The 21,321-nt window shown below is 46.3% G+C and overlaps 1 protein-coding gene across 1 annotated transcript in view; it reads right to left on the bottom strand.

Moving 5' to 3' along the window:
• The window catches only part of GAP43 (growth associated protein 43), a gene marked incomplete at both ends in the record, with an annotated part of 55,511 nt that overhangs the window by 21,832 nt on the left and 12,358 nt on the right, over nt 1–21,321 (bottom strand). The window contains one exon of the mRNA XM_082334530.1: nt 897–1,524. Within this exon, the coding sequence (XP_082190656.1) occupies nt 897–1,524 (628 nt within the window). The remainder of the gene's footprint in view (nt 1–896; nt 1,525–21,321) is intronic.

Genomic DNA, 21,321 nt, shown 5'->3' with positions numbered 1-21,321 from the left:
TTTGCCTCTCAAAACTTTTTGCCTCTTCCCAGTGGAACTAGTTAAGTAGAGTTGCACACAGTCAAGACCAAAGAATTGAAAAAACCTCCTAGAGCGACTCTTTGCGTTCAATCCTCTCTTCTGTCCTCACTCACTGAGCTGTCAGGGTCTTTAATCTTCCCATTCCTCTTACCACACGGTCTGACCCAGCTGACACATCTGAAAGCTTCATGCAAGTATGGTTGTCGTGGGCTACAGAGGCTAGCAGTATTGGTGTGGATGAAACTATAATTGATGCTGATAACAAGATGTTCCTGACTAGGATGTGGTTGTACCAGGAATCTCATCCATTCACAAGCAGATGGAAGAGACGACCCTTTTGGCTTCTTCTTGACCATCCCACCAGCAAGGCTAAATGGCCTCCCGCAGTATAAGGGCGCTTTTTTCTTGTGAGATCTTTAGCTCAAGCTGGCAGCCACCAGTGAGCTGGTATCAGCTCGGGCTGTTTTGGTGTCCCACTGGAGCTGCCTGTGCTAGTGTGACCAGGGAGGTTCATCACCCTCTTTAGCATATGCAGAGCTTGCAGAGCTCCCCCAGGCTTCTCCAAGCCTTCCAGCTGGCTGACACTCTCCTGCCACCATGGAAAAAAAGGTCTGGATGGCACCTCCACCTAGAGGAACAGGAGCCTTGAGAGGAGGTGCGGTGTTTCCAAAAGCTGACAGGAAGCAGGGAAAAGGGCGTTAAGCAAGAACATGCAACTCCTTCCACCCCTAAAACCCAGCAAGGGGATTCCCTTGTTAACGCTCTCTCTAACCCCCACACCAGCTCTTGCTGGCCAACCTCAGATGCATCCCCAAGAGACCAAGGGAGGTATTCATTTCTGGAGAGGCCCAATCCCTAGCGAGGCATTCACTCACCTGTCTTCTCTTCGGTTTGGCTGCTCTCCACTGTCTCCATTTGGGGTTGCGCTGTTGCCTTGGCAGTAGCATCCTCTGCAGCAGGGGTGGTGGTGGCAGTGGTGTCAGCAGCAGGCACGTCGGCTTGTTTAGGCTCCTCTTTGTCTTGGGCTTCGTCAGCCTTCAAGGACGGCGAGTTATCAGTGGAAGCTTTAGTGGCACTTTCCGTTTCGGCGGCAGTGGCAGCAGCAGGCTTTTCCTCCGAGGAGGCAGCAGGAGTGGCAGCCTGTGGGGCTGGCTGCTCTGAGCCCGTGTCGGCGGCTCCATCCCCTTTTTTCTCCTCCGCTGGTGCGCTGCTGTCTTTGCTGCCCTCCTCCAGCTGGGCACTGTCAGCAGCGGCTGCTTCTGTGGCAGTGGGAGCCTCGCTTTCTTTGTTCTCAGCTGCTCCGCCAGCAGGGCCTTCCTCCTTCTTGTCGGTGGCATCAGTCTCAGATGCCGGGGCATCTCCCTTCTTCTCCCCCTTGAGCTTTTTCCTTGTTATGTGTCCACGGAAGCTGGCCTGGATTTTGGTGGCTGCCTTATGAGCTTTATCTTCTGGTTTGATGCCATCTTGCTCGATCTTTTGGTCCCCGTCCTCATTTTTTTCAACCTTTGAAGAAGAACAGGGGAGGAGGGCAGAGGAGAAAACAGGGAGATAAGTTAAGATCTCTCCAGGTGCAGCCCAGGCTCTGCTTTTATTGGGAATGTCCCACCTCCCCCTCCTGCCAACCAGTGAAAAGTTTCAAAGCAGCCTTTCCATTTGGTATGGGTTTGAAGCCAGGTGGCTCTAATTTCATCCTAGGGCTGGGCAGACATGGAGTGTTTGTAAAAGGAATTTAAAGCACCTCATCATCTCCGTCAGCAATGCTAAGAGCACCTTGGCTGTGTGGAAAGGCTTGCACCAGCTGGGTTGTCTCTATTCCTATGATTTATTTTCCCATCCATTTTGAAATGCACAGATTTTTTCCCCTACTCATTTTCAAAACACTCTCCAGAGGGGGATTTTCACAGTCCTTCCAAATCCACCTTTGCCTTCAAGTCTTTGTTTCTTTTTAATGACACCTTGTTTCACAGGTGTGTGACTCTAATGACACCAAGTGTTCTGTCCTTTATAGCTTTTTGGCTCAGGATTGCCAACAGAGAATAGTGTTGCTGCCCGCCCCACTGCAGATGCATGCTGTCAGACATACACAGATACTCACAGGATATACTCCACACAAATGCCCTGCCTGCAAGCACCCCAAGCACTTTGCTCCCCACTCATGGTTTCAGTGAAGGAATAATAGGCAGATGGATATCAGCCTTTCTGATTCCAGCAGATTATTATTATTTCTCTGACTATTGGGGGGAATTCAGCCTTGCAACAAAGAACAGGCATTCGCCATGTTTTTTAGACTTAAGCCATGCATGAGAGTCTTAAATGGGACCAAAACGGAGCCCGTGCCTCATGCTGGTCTGCTGCAGATAGATAACGTTCAGCTGAATCTACAGGACATACGATGCTTCACCCCAATAATTTAGCAGCCCTTGGGCAAGTAACAGCTCAGCTGCATATTGATGAAAGGACACTGTTCTATTAATATTCCCATTGGGAAGCATTCAAAAGAGCTACTCGGAAGCAGAGCCACTGGCCTCTTTGCTGTCTGCACCTGGTTTCCAACACTGGCTCAGGTCACAAAAGAAAGAAAACGAGCTGGCTGAGAAAGATAGCAAGCGTTTATTCCTGGGTGGGAAGAGGAAAGCACTCCTTAGGCCATTGCAACTGAGAGGTGCCATCTGGGGAAAGGCCCAGGACCAGAAGAGCAGAGAGAGGGGACAGCCTATAAATACATTCAAAAAGAGCACAGCAGGAATAAGGGAGAAGCAGCCACTGCAGCACGCAGATGTGGCACTGGAAACACCATGCCTGTGAAGAGGGGGAGAGAGGACCGGCCACACTGGCAGCGATCACTGGGAAACAGACTGGAAGTCATCATTTCCACAGCGTGAGACAGGGTCAGGCACACACGTGTGAGCAAAGCTGTGCCAGTGAACCGAACGCTTGGCCGCTGGCATGCCAGAGGTGGTACCCACTATCTCTCCCTGGGTCCCCAGTGAGCACAGGATCCCCCACCCTAGCACTGGTGCCCACCTGGGATCGTTCCCCAGGTAAACGGGGGTGAGCTTGAGTGGGTATGGTGGCCAAGGAAGGAGCAGCCCCAAATCATCAAGGAAAAGAGCGGCTCCACACAGCTGTGCAGGGGTGAGGATGGGTCTGCATACAGCAGGAAGTAAGGCTGGGAGGAGACTAGGCGCCAGGATGCTTATGCAGATTGCTTTGTGCAAGTAAAAAAGCTTGTGAATGAATATGCAACTGATATTAATACACAGAATTCAGCACAAGGAGTTTTTGTGCTTCTGATCATGTCCAGGGACAAAATGGATGTTGTAGCTATCACAGGGGCACAGCTGAGCAGTTACGTCTACACTTCCCTCAGTGCATAAAGTGACGTGGTACGGAAAGTGGGCTTTCATGTTTGTCTCAGCTTGTCGGAGAGCAGGTGATGGTTATGTGTTAAGACGATGCAGATGTTAGCATGCGGTAACCATTCATGTATGTCTTTCACTTGCATAGCTAACTCTGCGCTACGTTATTGAGCATCTGCGGTAAGCTTTTCAGCCTATTTCAGCACAAGGGAATGGAAACAAACCAGAAGGACCTTTAAACTACCATGTTCACAGAGCAGCTGGGATCCAGCCAGGGTAGTGCAGAGCTCTGCACAGGCTCATCCATCCTGCTCCTTAGGCAAGTTTAGCAGCCTGCAGTAAGTCCTGTGTTGCTGTGGCAACATAACTACTGATACCTGGACTAGCTGGTTTAAGGAGAGCTTGAGTATGCCTGCATTACACTGTAGCCACAGCAACGTGAAAATAGACTAGGTACTCCTTTATAGCACTGTATAACACTTAGATGCCCTAGCTCTCACTCTCTCTCCCTAAGGACTGTGGCCAATTTCAAACAGCAGCAGGACTGGGAGACTGGAAAGACAATTTAGACATAACTACAAGACCCTAAAGGTCCAGTCCCATATGCCCGATTCCTGCAAAACCATTAGTGAATGTGACAAAATTGTTAATCCCTGGACAAAGATGAAAACCATTGACTGAAGGGAGACGTCTCTTGCCAATGGCCTTGCTGCTCTCCCTCCTGCTCCAACCAGGTCAGCTACTCTGCAGTGCGGCCTGCTGCGTGCGTGCCTCTCTGACTCCAGAGGAGTTACCCTGTTACCTGGGCTATGCAGCCCTGCGAAGGCTTATCTCCTTCCCACTGCTAGCAGGAGGCCAGGGCGCAGCGAGCCGCGGGGTTGGCTCTCCTGCTATGCTGACAGATGAACTCGTGGAGAGCTGTGACTGCCAGCCAGCCCTTTACCTGGCAGGGAATGGGAGAGCACTTTTTCTCCCCAGGGAGGTCAGACTGAAACCTCTCACCTGCACCTACACCCTTACAGAGCTAAAAGCCTCCTTTGCTATTCCAATGACATCACTGTCCTCTCATCCCAGTTGGGATGACATCAGTTTGAGTCCTTGCCAGATCGCAAGGTTTGCAACTGTGAAATGTATTTCCAATGGGGTGCTTTCAGCATAATTTCAGATATAAAAGATAAGAAACAAGAGGCTGGGGCAGAGGTGGAGTTTAAGGTCATGGATGAAAGAAATGTACTAATAGTTTGTCTGTGCCAACTGTGGCCCTCAGGAATCCCATTTCTATTCAGTCCTTCTCCACTGAAGCATCCCAGGCATTTGAAATGACTTATTTTCAGGCTACTGGCCTGCAGCTCCTTCTAGGGTAGGACACGGTATCTGCATAGTATGTGTGTCACGTTGTGTAACAATGGGTTGGGTGAGAAACAGATTGTTCAGAGGGAAACTTCTGTTCACACAAAAAAAGACAAGGGCTCTTCATCTATGGATTACGCACACAGCAGATAAACCTTAATTAAGGATGCTGCTCAAAAATAACCTGTATACAGTGAAGCTCCTGGAAAGCAATTTATCTTCCTTGGAAAGCTAAAAGGGTGAGTCAGCTCTGCCAGGATGTACTCAAAAGCACCTCAGTGGAAAACAAGAAATCTGTCTGTCTTATCTATCTGCCATGTGTGTATGACATCTTGGTTGTACTATTGTGGCTGGAATAAAGTGACTATTATTACTAGTGTTTGTTCAGAATCTAGAGCTCCCAGCCAGGAATCGGGTCTGGTAAGGACAGGTTTCATATATTAATACTCCATCACACACCCTTCATTTACACATTTGTGTGTAAAGTAAACTCATACTAATACTTAATATTGACATATTCATGATATTGTAAGTGTGCATGCAATGTATTGTCATTTTACATAGAGCAAATGTCCTCTGTTTCATTTAGTGTGAAACAAATCATAGAACCTTCAATGGCAGAAGGACTTGAAATCACTGAGGCTGGTGGATATATAGCTATATGGATGTATAAAAGGACATACATAGTCAAACATGTCCATTTTTTTATTTGGACCAGCCTCACATACCCACTGAAGCCAGTGTGCAAAGCACATTGAAACACTGGTTTCTTCATGAAACACACTGATAAGTTTTTATGTCTGTCTCTACACAGCCCACAACATCTTTCCAGTCCTAGAGGGATGATCCTCTCACCATCTCCATCTGCTTGTCTGCCACACCTCCAGGTTTCTAGGACATCCCTTCCCAGGCAGACTGTTCCTGTAAGTGAGACTTTCCTTGCTGTCACATAGCTGAGAGAGCAGGAGATAATAAATTAATGTTTAAGAAACAGGTAGGGCAGAGGTTAGTTCTTAGGTACTAGGAATGTAGAAATTGCATGGAGCCATGACTCCAAGAAGATTTCTGATCTCTGGCTACCTTTCCACCTTCCATCTCCAAACCCACAGCTTACAGAGGGGTCAAAATATGGCAAAGAAGGAAGAAAGTGTTACTATAACCTCCAGGCCCTTCTAAATGTCCCGTATGCTGGTATGTCAGGAAAGGAGAAATGGAGAAACTAGATGTTTTCCAGATGTTCCATGTGTTTGCAGCCACACATAGGCAAAGAGCAAGAAAGAGGGGACTGAGTGCTTTGGTCCTTGCTTGCTGTTTGTCTGCTTGTCTCTTGTGGTATACCTCATTGCCTGGCCTCGGAAAAATAATCACATAGGTTTGATTTTGGATGCTGGAATGGAGAGATCAAGAAAGAACTTACTGTTCCATTAAAAGGTCTTTCAATGTCATATGGTCTCCTCTGCCCCTCTCTATAGTTCTCGCTTTCCTGGTGTTTCTCTGCCCGCCAATATATAGCACGCATCAGCCTCCTCAATGTTCATCCTAGGATCAGGCTGCTGTACACTCAGTCATCATCCTGGTATCCTGCTCCTTCCTGTCCTTAGATAGGAGCTCCCCTTTAGCATGACACCAAATCCCAGAGCCCTTCGATTCACATTGCCATCTCCTGGTATTCTGAAACCCATGTGCCACGAGCCCAGATTTAGGACTTACATAGCTTTCACCAGAGGAGGCATCAATACTGGCCAGAGCCTGGACATCCGTAAGACCAGTGACAGTTACCAATAACCCGCTTCACAACCCAAGGGAAATACGATACCCGATTATTAAGAAAAAAAAAAAAACCAACAACCCATGTTCTCCATGCAAAGATACAGGGACTCCAAGTCATTTCTTTCTCATGACACATGCGCTAAGGTATGCGTGGAAATCTTTCCTTCAGTCGGCTAGGTGAAGTAGTGCTGAACCAACTGATCGCCTGTGGTACTTGTGGGGTTAAGGTGCATCTCAGCCCCTGCTCTAATCTTGACGAGAGCACAATGTATGTTCCTACTGATATTATTCAAGGTCACTTGGGCCCAGACTCAAAGAAATTTAGGCACCTGACTCCCATTGATTTCACAGGATTGAGTCACCTCAATGCTTTAGTGAGCCTGGCTCTACATGACCTGATTTGTCTCAGAGACGGCATTTAAGGAGCAGAATGCATTAAAAAAAAGACCAGCTGTCTCCCCAGAAGGAGTGCAGCATGGACACATGAGAGAGAGAAAAGGCTTTCACGCCTTGTGAAGTGAGGAAGCAATTTAGCACAGAGAACAGCTTTTTTTTAACCCAGTTAAATGGTGTGAAGACACCTGGCTAGAGGATGGCACTTCTCAGCACAACCTGTCTGCAAGGCGAGGAAACAAACAGAGTTCCGTTTTTTCCCAGGATGATGATGGTGATGGTGGGTAAAACACCCTTGAGAGAGAAAAGGTTAATTCATCTCTCTGAAGGCTTATGAAAGATGGTTCCCCAGGGTATAACTAGCAGGGTTTCAGCTCTCCTGTTTCAAATCCTCTAACAATGGAGCTTCCATCCTTTCCTCTACAAGATCCTCTCACACATAGGAAATTTCCCCTCTATTTTATGGTGCCTGGAATGGAATAAGCTAATGATGGTCAGGCAGATGGATGGAAGTTATTCACTTGTGTATCGTGACTGAGAAGAGAGGTAGAAAATAATCTAAGCTAGACCTATTTAGCTATTAGTTAGTGTGTCTTCTCAATAAATCCATTATACTCTCCTCGCTTGTTTTGTGACTCTCCCTTCTGTTTGTCAACCTGTTTCTGTTAAGCTGGTGGTCAACCATGGTGTCATCTACCACCCTGAAGCTCCTATAGCTCCAGTGGTTAAATGAAGAAAAGCACTCAGTACTGCCTATACTGCTGTTGCAGGCTGGGTGAAAGAAAGAAGAGCCTTGCCCCTGAAGTTGATGTAAACTGGCTGATGCCCAGGACTCATGCTTTCTGGAGCAGAGTGGCTCATGGATGTCACTGGGGAAAAGCACTTGCCTTGGGTCTGATCTGGGCTCTGTGGAGCACTTCAGTGGTTGTGGGGCACTGAATGCGTTCACTCATCTTTCAATTCAAAGCACCCAAAGTCTCAGAGACAGGACCGGGTTGCAGCTTGCTAAGGCGGTGCTTTTATAGTTAATGTCAAGGGCATGTGTATTTCCTGGGGTATGGCCTAAGGGTGTGAGGCCACTTGAGGGCACAAGGTCTGTGTGCACTGTGTTGAAGGCCTTGGGTGTTTGGCACGATCAACATCTATGCTCTTGCTTCAGGTTGGATCCTGGCACATACTGTGCTGTCAGTTGTGCCTAGTCTCCTTTTTGGAGGGAAATACTTGTGTCACTCCAGAAGGAGCCAGCCAGCAGGAGTTCAGATCAAGGGACCAAAGCCTGGAAATGAAGCAGGAAGGTATCCAAGCTGACAGTGTAAATCCACTCCCAAAATAGACGATGTTGAAGAAATTCAGCAAAAGGACCAGGTGAAAAATTTCCCTTGAACTATGCTTTGATTAGAAAAGTCCATTCAAAGAATATGTGATCTCTACTGCAGATGGGCTTAGACAGAAATGCAAGCTTGGATGTCACTGGACTAAAGATAAATTTTATCCAGGGTCAAACTATGTGGTTTGTGTGGTCCAGTTCGGGCAAGGACGGTTGCTGCTATGTGAATTATTTTAAAGTAACACCTTCAGACTCTGAAGGTCTACTGACCATGAGCAGGTAATGAAACACTGAATTACTGATCTCTCTCCCTCCCTCCCTTTTCTCTCTCACTCTCTTTCTTTTCCTTGCTTGCTTAGTTTTGGACTCCACAAAAATTTTCAGGGAATTGTTATTACCCACTGGTGGCTCAGAGTGCCTGCCCCCATGAGGGCTGGACACATTTGCTTCTGCTCTAGCTGCAGACAAGGGCCAAAGGCTAATTTACAGCTCAGACGTGCTTCCCTGAGATCTGGTGCAGGCAGCTGCTGAGCCTCCCCAGAGTCCAGGGTTATGCAAGGTCTCTAGACCCATTTCCACAAGAAGCAGCAGCTTGTGTCCTGCAGCTCCTACCCCATTCCCTCCATGGGAACACAGGGCTGCACCCAGCTCTGGTGATGGGAAGTATCCCTACTTCTCCCCAACCTGAGGGAGGATTCTAAACTGCAGGCAGGGATACTACAAGTTATTCTACTGCTGGTCTCTGAGGTTACCTTGACCTTTCCTGGTTGCACCTAGAAATTGTGAGGAATTTCATGCTAGAACCATCAGTCTATGGGCAACTAGACTGAGGCCCTGTCACTAGCTCAGCACCCGCTTATGCTCCTTGCTGGTTCGCCCAGGGTTTTTGCAGCCAGCAGAATAACAATGAAAGTCTCAAGCCCCAACTCCATCGAGTCTCTGAATCTTCTTTTTAACCTGCCTGTTAACTTTGAATCTCCTCTGGTACCTCCTTCAGGTAGTGACTGCCAACACCGTGAAATCTCTCAACCTAGTGATGAGAGAGAGCTAAGCATCAAGTAGCTCCTTCCCTGCTTGGTGGTAAGCTCAGGGCTGTATTTGTTCTATTATTGTTGTTGTTGTTGTTGTTGTTAGTAGTAGTATTGTTATTATTATTATTATTTTAATGTCACTGGAAATGGGGGCAATTATCTTCTGACAAAGCATCTGCAAGTTCATTAAAGTCAAACAAACATCCCCAGCAATTAGGGAAAGCAAGGCAAAGACTAATTCCCAGTGGCTTGGGGAGCTGCTTCGAGGGTGGGCTCTGCTATTACAGCAGCGACCTCTCCCCCCCCAGCACAGCCCCAGGCTTTCCCACTGCAGGGGTGGGCAGAGAAGGGGAGGTGTGGGGCTGAAACCCAGGGTGGGTAGAAGGGGCACTGCGAGGAGCTGGTCTGGTAAGGCGTCAGGCTAGGGGAGGGAGAAGACAGAGCTCAAGGCAGAGAAGGAAAGGAATGAGAACAAAGGAACTAAATGGAGAGGAGAAAAGGAAAGGAGGGGAGATAGGTAAAACCTGTCCAAAGCCAAGGCGCTGAATGGAAGAGAGGCAAATAAATAAGAAGCACAATGACAGAGATGCAATACAGAGGAAGGGAGAGTGCAAGGGACAGAGAGAGAGAATCACTGATCCGCATCTGAACGGCATGACAGTGGGAAATACCAAGAGAAAACAGGCAGCTAAATAGCCGAGCAGGGTCTCCTGGAGCAGATCTGCATGACTGACTGTGCCACAGCTGAAAGAGGTGTTGGCAGTGCTCTCTCTGGCCCATGCCACCCCGCTGTACAACCCTGGCTGTCATGTCCATGAGCACTGGGCTAGCAGTGGTCCCAAGGACCCTGCATCAGCCTCTCAAGAGTGCCCTGCTGGGGAGCTGGCCCTGTCAGTCAGCAGGCTGATTTGGATGTGGGACAGCTCTGGGCTGAGCCTTTCCTGCTCCTTCCCCATCCTGGACAGTGGAGGGGGGAAGCGAGATGGAGCAGCTTCTCCAAGGCAGCAGGGAGATCTGAGAGAGGAAATCCAGGTGGGGAATGAAGGTTGTTCAGTCCTTCACTTGTAGCTCTGTGTCATCCTACTTGTAAAATGTAAAGGGCGATGCTTACTCTGCCCTTGAAACCTGAAGTTTTGCTGTGGTGCTGCAGGGGAGGCAAGGTGCTCTCATGAATATCCTGTTCAATTATCACAGACCATCCCATCAGCCATGCTCACGTCAACTAGGGCTTCAATGAGGAAAATGCTTTGGCTGTGCACCAGCCTCCTCTGTCTACCCACACTGCTCTGCAATGAACTTCTGCTCCACAGAGCATCTGGACAGTGATGCTTCTACAAGACCTTTCACCCCCCACTTCTTTACACGTAGCACCTGCACAAAGAAGAAAAGGTCTCTCTCCTCTTGAACTGCAGCTACTGCTGGGGTGAAACTGCTGTAGCTGCTACCTGTGCCCACAGCCACATAGAGCAACTGAAGTTCAGGGGGGACAGGGGTGTGTATCCCACCTGAAATGACAGGGTGACCTGAAGAAGGTAGCAACCAGGATTCTTGCTCAGGATCTGGCAAGGACAGTAAAGTCAGTACTGGCTTTCTTACTGTTCATTAGCCTCCTGGTCAGATCTTTGTCTTTTGTTTTTCTAATCTCCTGAAAGAGAGCCTAACCCACAGCACCACCTTTAGCCAACAGCTTCCCCATTCCCCAAGGAGCAGAGTACAATCTTTCAAATCACCAGAGCTGCCCCCAGCAAAACCCAAGTAACCAGAGTTGCAAGTCTACGTAATTTGATAAACTTGCTCTAAAACAGCTCCGCCTAAGATATTCTCTCTCATAAACTCTTCAGCTTTTGTTCCAGCTAAACCAATCCCACAACCCCACTGCAGAGCTGAACTGTGTATGTACCAGGATCTCGTATCCCCAAAGGGCAGGAATACATAGCAAAGGGTTCTACCTATTAGTACACTATTAGTGCACTCCATCTCCTCACTGGGGCAGCTGGCTTTTTCACAGCTTCTGATTCCAATAGGTTCAACAGGTCTCGGTGACATGGCCTCTCCTTACCAGCCAGGATTGGCTCAGCTGGCTCAGCTTCTTGCTCCATGGCATTACCTGACCCCGCTAACACCAGCCCCAGCTCCACTAGGACAGGGTGTCAGCCTTGCTGCTGGAGGCAGAGAATGATGGTGTTGAGTGCTGGCTCTGATCTTCACGGAAGCTCAGTTTATTGATTTGTGTTGTGGATCTTCATGCCCATCTGGGCTTGATTGACCCAGAGACTGCCCTCATGCGTCCACATGTACCTTTTCCTCTGGCTTGTCCTGGCCATTCTCTCCACCCACCTTTACTTCAGTGGTACCATTGGCGCTGATGTTTGCTCCGCAGATCTTCTGCAAGGGCTCTCACGACAGCATGTGTATGAACTCACCACAAGCAATGGGTAAGACCTGGACCCCTCTTATGGATCAGAATTCCTCACAGCAACAGCATGTCTTGGATGCCAGTGACCTTATAGAAAACATTCTGTGAAATCACTCTCGGCCTACACTTATTTCTTGTTCTCTTTATGTGTTTAAAGTACAAGCAGAGAAAGAAGGAGAGAGATCCTGTATCTCCTCCCTCCTTAGTCACTAGTTCAAGTGAGAATGGGAAGAGTTAATCCTACTCTTAAGATATCAAATGCAGGAGACGGGTCACTGGTCCCACTATGAGCTCTTAGATACTGCTGACTTACAGCAAAGTATGAGAAGACCTAGACCATCTCTCTCTGTTCCTCCTATCCCAAAGTTTGTACAGCTTATTAACAAACAGTTGTACTGAGATCTTATTGGAAGTTCAATGCGAAATGCAATGTCGGATGGTGAAAGTGGAGTGTAATTTCATTGATTTCAATGACATTTTCACTAGGGATAATTTTTACAAGACCTCTGTCGTCTGCTGCTCCAAACAACTTGCAAGAGGAGACATCGATATGTTCCAGAAGGACTCTGAACCTAATCAAATTAGTATTTGTGGTGTTGCAAGAGTCTCAAATGCATGGTGTTGTAGCAAGGTAAAGCATTGTATAATATTTAAGCTGTGCTCTTATCTATTCCCTCCTGTCAGTGCAGGATGAGAACATCCTGAAAGGAGGCATAAGTGTCTGTCAGAACCTGAAAAGGTCTCCAGAGGGGACCTGTATGACACAGCTTCTTTCACCCAGGAACCTGGGCTTGACTGCCTGAGACAATGCCCAGTTTGTGTAACTTCAGTGCTTTCCAAGGTCTGTAAAACTGATGAATCGGGCCTGCGATTGCAGCTGTCACTCCTGAGTGGCACAGCGCCAAAGGCGTAATGTTGTGCCATACCCCTCTCCCATCCTTCAGGTAGGGTTGTCACCAGAGCACAGACATGGCTTTGACTGGAAAGATCCTTTGGGGCCACAGGCAGCTGAACACCAGACCCAGTAGCCTCAGGGCTTCATCACTTGTCCTAGAGACTGGCACTGAGCTATGGGAAATGCACATGTGGCTTCAAGCCATTTTGTTTCCTACTTTGCTCCTCTACTGTACACAGCCCTATTGAAAAAGGGGGAGGGGGGAGGCAAGCCTGCAGTGCACGCTGCGATAGACCCTTTGTGGACACTCTTAAGTTAGTGCTATAAAGACCTCCAGCCAAAAGGAACATGTTGAATAGATGTGCCAGGGAAAAAAGCCACAAGTGTTTGGATTCACGGCTTAAAAGGGCTAGTATATCACAGCCACATTTAAGTAGTCACCCAGAGCTTCTCCTAAGCTTCCTGCTGTAGGAAAGCTGTTCTTTCTTTCCATTTTTTTCACTCCCTGGGCTTCCCATCTTTAAGTTGCTATTAAAAAAGGGCTTCAATAAGGTTTAAACATCTTGGTCCTAAAGTCTTCTGGCTTTTTTCCATTCTTCAGTCAGGAAGCATGGCAGTAGCCTCAAAGCACTGCGCATTGTACTGTGTTTACCCCGGGCACACAATTTAGATCGCTCTGTATTTGGTGCGTCTGTAGCACAACCATACTGTACATCCAGGCACCCCAGGAGCCGTCCCTGTGGAAGGCTTTACTCAGCAGCCCCCCTGGCAGAGAAGTTGAGGGAAAAGGGACCCCTGGCGAGGACAAGGGGATGGCTGGGCAGGCAGGGTGCACAGAGCTCCTTCCACTTCTTTCTGCTCTGCTGCAGATGTGATATGGAAAGAGAGTTTTCATCCTGAGAAGGACCTGTGAGTTTCTGGAATAGGAAACTTCTTCCCTCAGGATCCCATGCAAAGCCAGACAGAAAGCACTGGGAACACAGACAATCTAACACCAGAAAATGCGCAGTATTTCCTCTTCTGCTAGCAAGGGCCAGTTCACGTTGCACAGCTTCGTCACACACTGAAGAGCAAATAATTAGAAATCTCCAGGGTCCTCTAGGCCCTCCCTGTGCACTGCAGCAGGGCTGATTTTCTTCATCTTTAACCCACCCTGCAAGAGCAGTGTTTTTTACCAGTCTTTGGACATTTCCCCCAAAGATGATTCTCTGGGTTTCTCTGGCAGTTTATTCTCTTGGTGAGCTGAAGAGTTCCTCCCAGAGTTTCAGCCAGCCCCCTGCATCTTGTCCATGTTGAGAATAGCTTGTTTCTGCTTTCTTAGTAACACTCCTTCGTATATCAATAGCCCTCACTTGTCATACCATCCTTCTTTGCCAGATCAATCTTCCTAGCCCTCTTAAACCCTACTCAGAGATCTCACTTTGGTTACTGAATTCACATTTGTTCTACTGAGAAATTACTAAAATGTCTCCCCAGCTTTAATGAATAATGAAACACTATACTCACAAAAATAATAATTAGCAATATAGCTAAAAATAACGTGTGGATCAGACTCCCAAAGGCAGTAGGAAACACTGCAGCTATGAACATAGATGGTGCTGAAAATAGCCAAGCACTTAGGGAAAAAAAGAAGGAAAAAAAAGCTTAGGGGAACTTATGAATGGCCAAGTGTCCTATAGATAGATAGCAATCCACACAGATTGTTAAACAGAGTCCTGAGTCTGACTGCTCCACCTCCTGTCAGCCTCCCCCAAACACTATTCAGCACATTTAGGAGTTTTCTGAGGATGTCAAGAAGTTGGGTAGCTGGAGCAGGCTAGGACAAATAAGAAGGATGTCAAACACTTTTCGGAGATTGTCCAAGAGTTTCCATCTGGGCTCCTGTTTTCCTAATTGTGAGCTTCCAGATGAAGGAGGAAGTGCCCGCTGTGAGAAGAGCCAAATGCATGAGGATTTACGATGATGACAACCATTATTATTTCTACATCCTTAGGATATATCTCCCTTGTGGTGCTGGGAAAGGAAGCAATGAAACAAGCAACAGGAGGCAAGACAATGGGAGTGCGCTGAACACAGGCAACGGCACAGGCAGCACACTGGTTTACAGAGGAAAAACAATTCAGATACTATAGGAATCAGCTTGCTTTCTCCTAACGCCATCTAAAATATAGAGCCATTTCTTGGTAGAAAGACATAATTCCTGCTTCTTCAGGAAGTCACAAGACAAGGCAGGTTCTTGCCAGTCTAATTTATTGACCCATTAACAATAACAATACTAAGTCCTTCGTAAGACACATCATTGGAGTTAAGCAAATTGTAGGTCTGCTCAAATGAAGCAAAGATTATGGTATGCAAATGTCCACGTTACGTGGCCAGGTTATGTCATTTGTTCTACTCTACTTTTCAGATGAACTGGTCCTTCAGCCATGAAAATAGACACAAATCATGCAAATTCCATTATAGCATATGATTACCTATCTAAAATTTTAACCCAGGAACGTGGCTTTTTCTTAATTTTTCCTTATTTTTTTTCTGTAACTCTTTCTTTTTCCTCCTTCCCAGTCAGAGAGAGGAAATCATATTGTGTAACTACCACAAACTGTGTGTTACAAATCACACACACACACATATATATAAACATAGTGGAGTAAGTGATTAATTTGCAAGAAATCCACCGCCTGAAGTCAGTTTGCATAACCAGTTCACTAAATCCTGCTGAAATGAAGTCAGAAATGAAGCCTAGATACAGAATATTTTCAAACAGATTAAATTCAACAAGAGTCATTTGATACCTTCCAGAAAGAATGAGGTACAAATGCAGAAACACTTTCTCTACTCTTTCAAACCAGTCACTAACGCAAGGTCTTGGGATCCGCCTAATCCTTAGTAAGTACTCAGTGTAGAATTGGAGCACCTATTGGGGCTTTCAGGTAACTAACATTTTGATCTCAGTGCAAAGCAGAGCAAAGAAGTTTCCACCTGTATTTTGCTTTGGTTGCAAAAGCAATTATTTTGAAGCCTGAAGAAAATATAACACATCCCCCCAAGATGCCTGCTTTCCAGATTGTACTCTCACAGCTCTTTACAAACATTCATGAATTATTAACATTTCAGTATACATTCCTATGCTTTAGCTCTAGTGGGTCGACATAAACTCGATTGAAAGAAGAATTAAAGGGCCAGGTTTTAAGGAACGAATGGTGGGATCTTGACAAATGCCTACTTGCCTTAATCCTATTGAAACCAGTGCGAATTAGGCACCAAGGCTCTTTGAAAATCCTGCTAGGCTCCTGCCTATATAAATCTTATTTGTTAGGACAGTTCTGTAAATCACCTGATATCACCCTGCCACTGTTTGGAACTAGGCTTGTAAATATCTGCTGAAAGATTGCAAAGTAAAACAAAGGAGCTTAAAGAAGACTTAAAGCTTTAGTAGGAAATCTGGATATTTGAAGCTTAGGAAACTCAGGGGTATAAAGGGATTACACTAAAATATTGGTCCTATTTTTTCCAGTTGGAAGTTGGAAAGTTAAAATGCAGGAGGCAGAGGCTTGGCAAAGGAGAACAGAGGATCTCAGGGTTACGGCAGCCGACAGATGGCTGTCCTACAGCACGGCCCTACCTTTGCTGCTCAATTCCTCTCTTATCATGGCCCATACTTTTCACGAGGTGATTCCTAGTGGCATGTTCTGCATCTCTGAGTAGCTGGCTTCAGACACCTTGAGTCTGATCTGGAGCAGTGCTGAGCACTCAGAGCTGCAGCTGACAGTAACGGGAGATGCTTTCAGATATGTGCAATTGAAAATAAAAATTACTAATAAAAGTCAGGTCCTCTGTTTCTCAAATTCAGCACGTAAAATTAGGGAGTCCTGCTGACCAAACTCTCTCTTTGTGCATCAGTTTTCCATCTGCAAAAATGGAGTAAAAATACTCAGTCAACTCACATGGGTCTTGCAAAGATTTACTAAGGAATGTTAGGGATGTGCTCAGAATCACAAGACAGCCCAGGAGAAAATTAGTATTTCTGATTTCAGAGCAGAGTTTGAATATTATTTATTGAGCAAAGCTGTGGGGTCATAAGCTGACTTATTATGAGAGAACAAAATATTGAATAACTGCTCATTAAGTGAGCACTGTCCATTCTGTGATCTGAATGCGGTAGGAATCCCTGGAAAGAAAAATAAGATGTGTTCCTGTTATCAGAAGTGTAGTGAAGTACAGTCACAAGAGGAGACCATGCTGAGGTTGCACAGGCAACTGCATTTCCAATTTTTTGGCTAATTTTTTAATAGTTGACTTAGCAGCCTTAATAACTTTCTTCTAACATAGTTTCTCTGTGGTCTTTTTCACACATATACTAGCTCATGTTGCAGCTGAAGCCTAAATCTATATTTCCATTCCTAGTAATGCGGGATAATTCAACTTTTACCCAGATTTCATGGGAGCTCAAACCTCTTGGCTTCATGAGCATTTTAAAAAAATAACCTTCCAGTGTCCAAGAGGTGTCAAATCCCTACCCAGTACCTTAGGCGAGGCGAGGGATTTTTCAACAAGTAGCTCCCAGTCAGAAAACAGCAATGGCTCCCCGGGGTCCCAGCACCCAGTGTGGGATGGGGTGAGGCTGGGTGCACAGCTGAGTCCCGGAGCTTGTAGGGAGCTGTTGGGCTCAGAAGCCCCTGAGAGCCTCCTCCCACATGGAGATACTGATAAAAAAGTAGTCCTAACACCAGCAGTCCGCTGTCAGTAATATGACGTATCTCCATTGCAGGAGTCATACTTCAGTTGTTCAGTATCTGCCTGTGGCTTAAAAGCCACAAGTTGGCCATCCTTGCGTTAGGTGAGGTAAGATTATCAGTGGAAAATGAAACGTTTTTCTTAGCAAAAAATAAATTAATAGGAAGTCTTAACTGGCAATTTAATGAGTGCACAATTACTGCATCAGGGAAAAGCCCCCTAAAGATTTAATCATTCAACATGTACAAAAAGCTACTGGACAGAGAATTACTTTGTTCAAAGGATCAGTTATATCCTTGCCTAGTTTTCAGCAACTCAACGGCTACCCTGCAACATCAGAGATGGAATAGCAGGGGTGCTGCAGGGCAGAAGCACAGGGCGTTGATAAAAGCGGAGCAAGGGAATGACAGAAATCCTGTTCAGCATTTTCCTGTGTTCTGTATAACTGAGTGCTATTTCACTGCCACTGGCAGCACACTGACCTCCTGTTTACACCACAGTACTTGAAACTTGTGTTTTTTAAAACTGTGCCCATCTCCAATTCTGATTAGCTTCTCCAGGCATTTCTGCACTGCTCAGAGTTTTCACAAACAAATTTCCAAACAGCATAACTGCTCTGTATGGTACCCCTCAGAGGTACTCAGCATACTCTGTCGTCTGCTGCGCCTGACAGCAGGAAAAGCTTAGAGGCAAGTACCCAAGAGAGAAGTGGAAAAATTACAGGTTGGGAATATCAGCATCAATGATACCATACTGTGTGAAGCTGAGATGCAATGAATCATATGTGAAAGATGGGACTGAATGGGGCTGGATATAAGGAGGCAGAGCAATGAGGAGCACATTTTGTTCTCTGCAGGGACAGGTCAGAACCACAGAAGAGAAAGAGAAGAAAGCAAGCCCTGCCAGTGGGGCCACTTACTGCATTTTGAGAGATGGGGAGGCTGACCTTAGCTTGGTGAGGCCCCTTCAGTTCTGGAGTGGGTGCTTACAAGTTGAAGTATTATCTGCTGTGGTCAGTGCTTCTCCTTCTATGGGGAGAGGAAGCCAGTGGAGCCACACGATTGTAGATGCTTCCAACAAAATTATCTCCTGACCTAGTCCAGTGCCTTTTCTGCCTCCCCCTTAATTTCTGTGCTGTGGCAGTGTACACTTCTTTTGTGACAAAGCCAGAAGCAGGGGCTGCCCCAGGGATAGGCTGAAACCCCATCTGATTTGGGAGCAGTAGGGACTACAAAATCCCCACCACCTCACAAACGCTAACACAAGACCTACATTTCCGCTACCCTCTTGGCAAACATGCATCAGGTTTGGCCCAGAGAGACAACCACAGATTCACTTTGCAACAAGGTCTCTTTCTTCCCTACACTGACAGCCTCTCCACTTCCATTCTTAACTGGCAGAGGCACAGCGTCCTTCCCCCAGACCTGCCAACAGGACCTTCTCTTTTGGCCACCTACACTGCCTCCGTGAAGCATCTCTCTGGATCACTCCGCCTTGACCATCAACTCTGTATCAGGCCTGATAGCCAGAGGTTTAACTCCCGAGGAGCAGGAGGAGGGTCTCTTAAGCTGCCATGGAGGGCAATCTCAGCAGAAGGTCCTCAAAACAGGAGACAGGGTATCCCCATAAGGCACAGGCTTCAAGCCATAACCAGCAATTCGATTTGGTGGGTTTACTGTGTCATGCCATGCTGGCATGTCTCAGGACAACAGACATATGCACAACTCTTCTTCCGTGCTTATGGAGTGCCGATGAATTGCTTTTTTCCAAGACCTCTGAATTCAGTCTCTGCTAAGAAAAACTCTCCCTTCAGCATGTTAGGCTGCTTTGTGCCCCCCTGGGAGAAGTAAACTTTCTTCTGTAGATAATTCACAGACACAGAGGCCTAGAAGGCAACATATCAGTTCATTGGCAGCCAGCGTATGTAGCAGTAGTGGGAAAAATTCCCACCTGTGCCTGGCCAGAAAACTGTGTCCTATCTTATGCACCAGAGATTTGAGGAAGGCAATACAGACATTCATAGTCTCCAGAATAACAACTGCGTATTCAGACTAGGGAGAAACCCCAGGCAGGCTCTCATTAATAAAAGTGTATGACCGTGTATCACTGAGGTTTTTGCCTCTTCTCAGGCTCCCTGTTAAGCCCAGCTTGAAGGCTTTCACCTCTTTCTTAAGCCCATCGTGGTCTGGAGCTTAAATTCCAGACAGACTGCCTCTCCCGCTGCAAGCACAGCCTCCCCACCTGGAGATCCTCCAGGGCAGCAACCGAGAGCCTGAACTTCATGAGAACAGCACCAAGGTTGGGACATAGGACCTGTGATACCATAGACCTGCTTGCTTCCCCAACTCTCCAGCTCAGCCCTTCCTCAGGAGATCCTCCCATGGAGTCCTGTAGGCAGGTACATGCCCTGCTCCCACAGACACAAATATAAAGTGACTGGCAGATAAAGCAAACAAACCATTTGCATTACTCAAGCTATTTCTTCCAGGTGAGGAGAGGGGAGGGGAAGAAGAGAGGAAAAAATCCATACTTTTTCTCTCATTTCTAGATTAATTCATGCAAGGCATGTGAATACTAGTTTAAAAGCTATTGGTTGTACATTGAGAAAACAGGCAGAATGACTTCAGCAGATAATTCCTCTTTCTTCTGTGCCTCAGTTTCCTCACATACAAAGGGAGTAATAACAAGAGTGTTCCATGCTTGATTTGTTAAGGATCTAAACTGACATCTTCTGGTACCAGTGAAAAGTGTAGTACTAGGTTCAGCGATCATAGAATCATAGAATCATTAAAGTTGGAAATGACCCTTAAGATCATCGAGTCCAACCATTAACCTATAACACATTTGGGCCATTTTTGCCCGATTATTTTGCAACCCATCGTTCACAGGCACAAGTACAAAGTAGCGTGACTCATATATTACATAAAAAGCCTGTCTTACAAGCATCTTTCTGGGCACGTGGTAAAGGCTGAAGCAGAAAATGTAAAATGGAGACTACCTCTGAAACCTCGCTTTGACTCCCTTGTGCATATGCCTCATAATCATCTTTATCATATCTTTTTTTTTTCTTGCAAGTCTCCCCCACCCCAGCTACTACAAAGGATAGACAGAGCTCACTGAGTGGGTAGCGATTCAGTATTTTCCCGTTACCCTAATTTCAGGCATGGCAAAGTGCCTTATTTGCCACACATCATTCAAACCCATCACTGAATGCAGAATACTAATTTCCTCATGGTCTTTTTCTGTGGTGCTATTTTCCCATAATATCTCAGTACTTCATGAGCCTTAATGGATGTTCTCCCAGGGAGGTAGGTGGGGTTGTTATCTCTATTTTACAGACGGTGAAATCGGACACAAAGAGGCTAAGGTCAAAATGGCCAGAGCACCCACTAATTTTGGGTCCCTAATTTGCAATGCCTTGGATTAGCATTTCCCCAGCTCTGTGTGTGCTGAGAGCAGAACTCCATACAATACCGGCTCTGCACTTCTGCAAGTCAGACCCCAGGTGTCTCAGACTGAGAACCCAGAAAATGAGAACACACCAATTAGTGACCACCCATGGAAAACCTCATTTATATGGCTTTTTCATATCACATAGGAATGCCAGGCAAAAGGCAGGAAAAAGCCTAATTCTTCAGGGCAGTATTCAATTGCCAAAACATGAGACCATTCTTCTGTTTTTGAACAGCCCCCTGCTCCGTTCAATACATAACCTTCATCACTGGCAGTAAATGAAACAGGAGACCTATAGAAAACACCTTCGTTTATGGCAAAATTCATTCAGTCCCTAAGTATATTCCATTCTGTGCACTGAATGAGACAGGGGTTCTATTGAAAAAAATATATGCCAGTATTTGATCTTATAATTAAGGACCACATCGTTATGCCTATAAGTGAGAGAAGACAAATTAAAGATGGATAGGCAACCTTTTAATTAATTCTCTATATTCTAAGTGTGTGGTTTTGAAAACTCAATGTATGGTTAACAGAAGTGTTCAATCTCTTATTTTAAAAATATAAACTAA

The sequence above is a fragment of the Platalea leucorodia genome (assembly GCF_965183815.1).
Source record: "Platalea leucorodia genome assembly, chromosome: 2".
Classification (NCBI taxonomy): Eukaryota; Metazoa; Chordata; class Aves; order Pelecaniformes; family Threskiornithidae; genus Platalea; species Platalea leucorodia.
The sequence above is the reverse complement of the archived record's forward strand: the minus strand, read 5'-3'. Positions and strand labels throughout refer to the sequence as shown.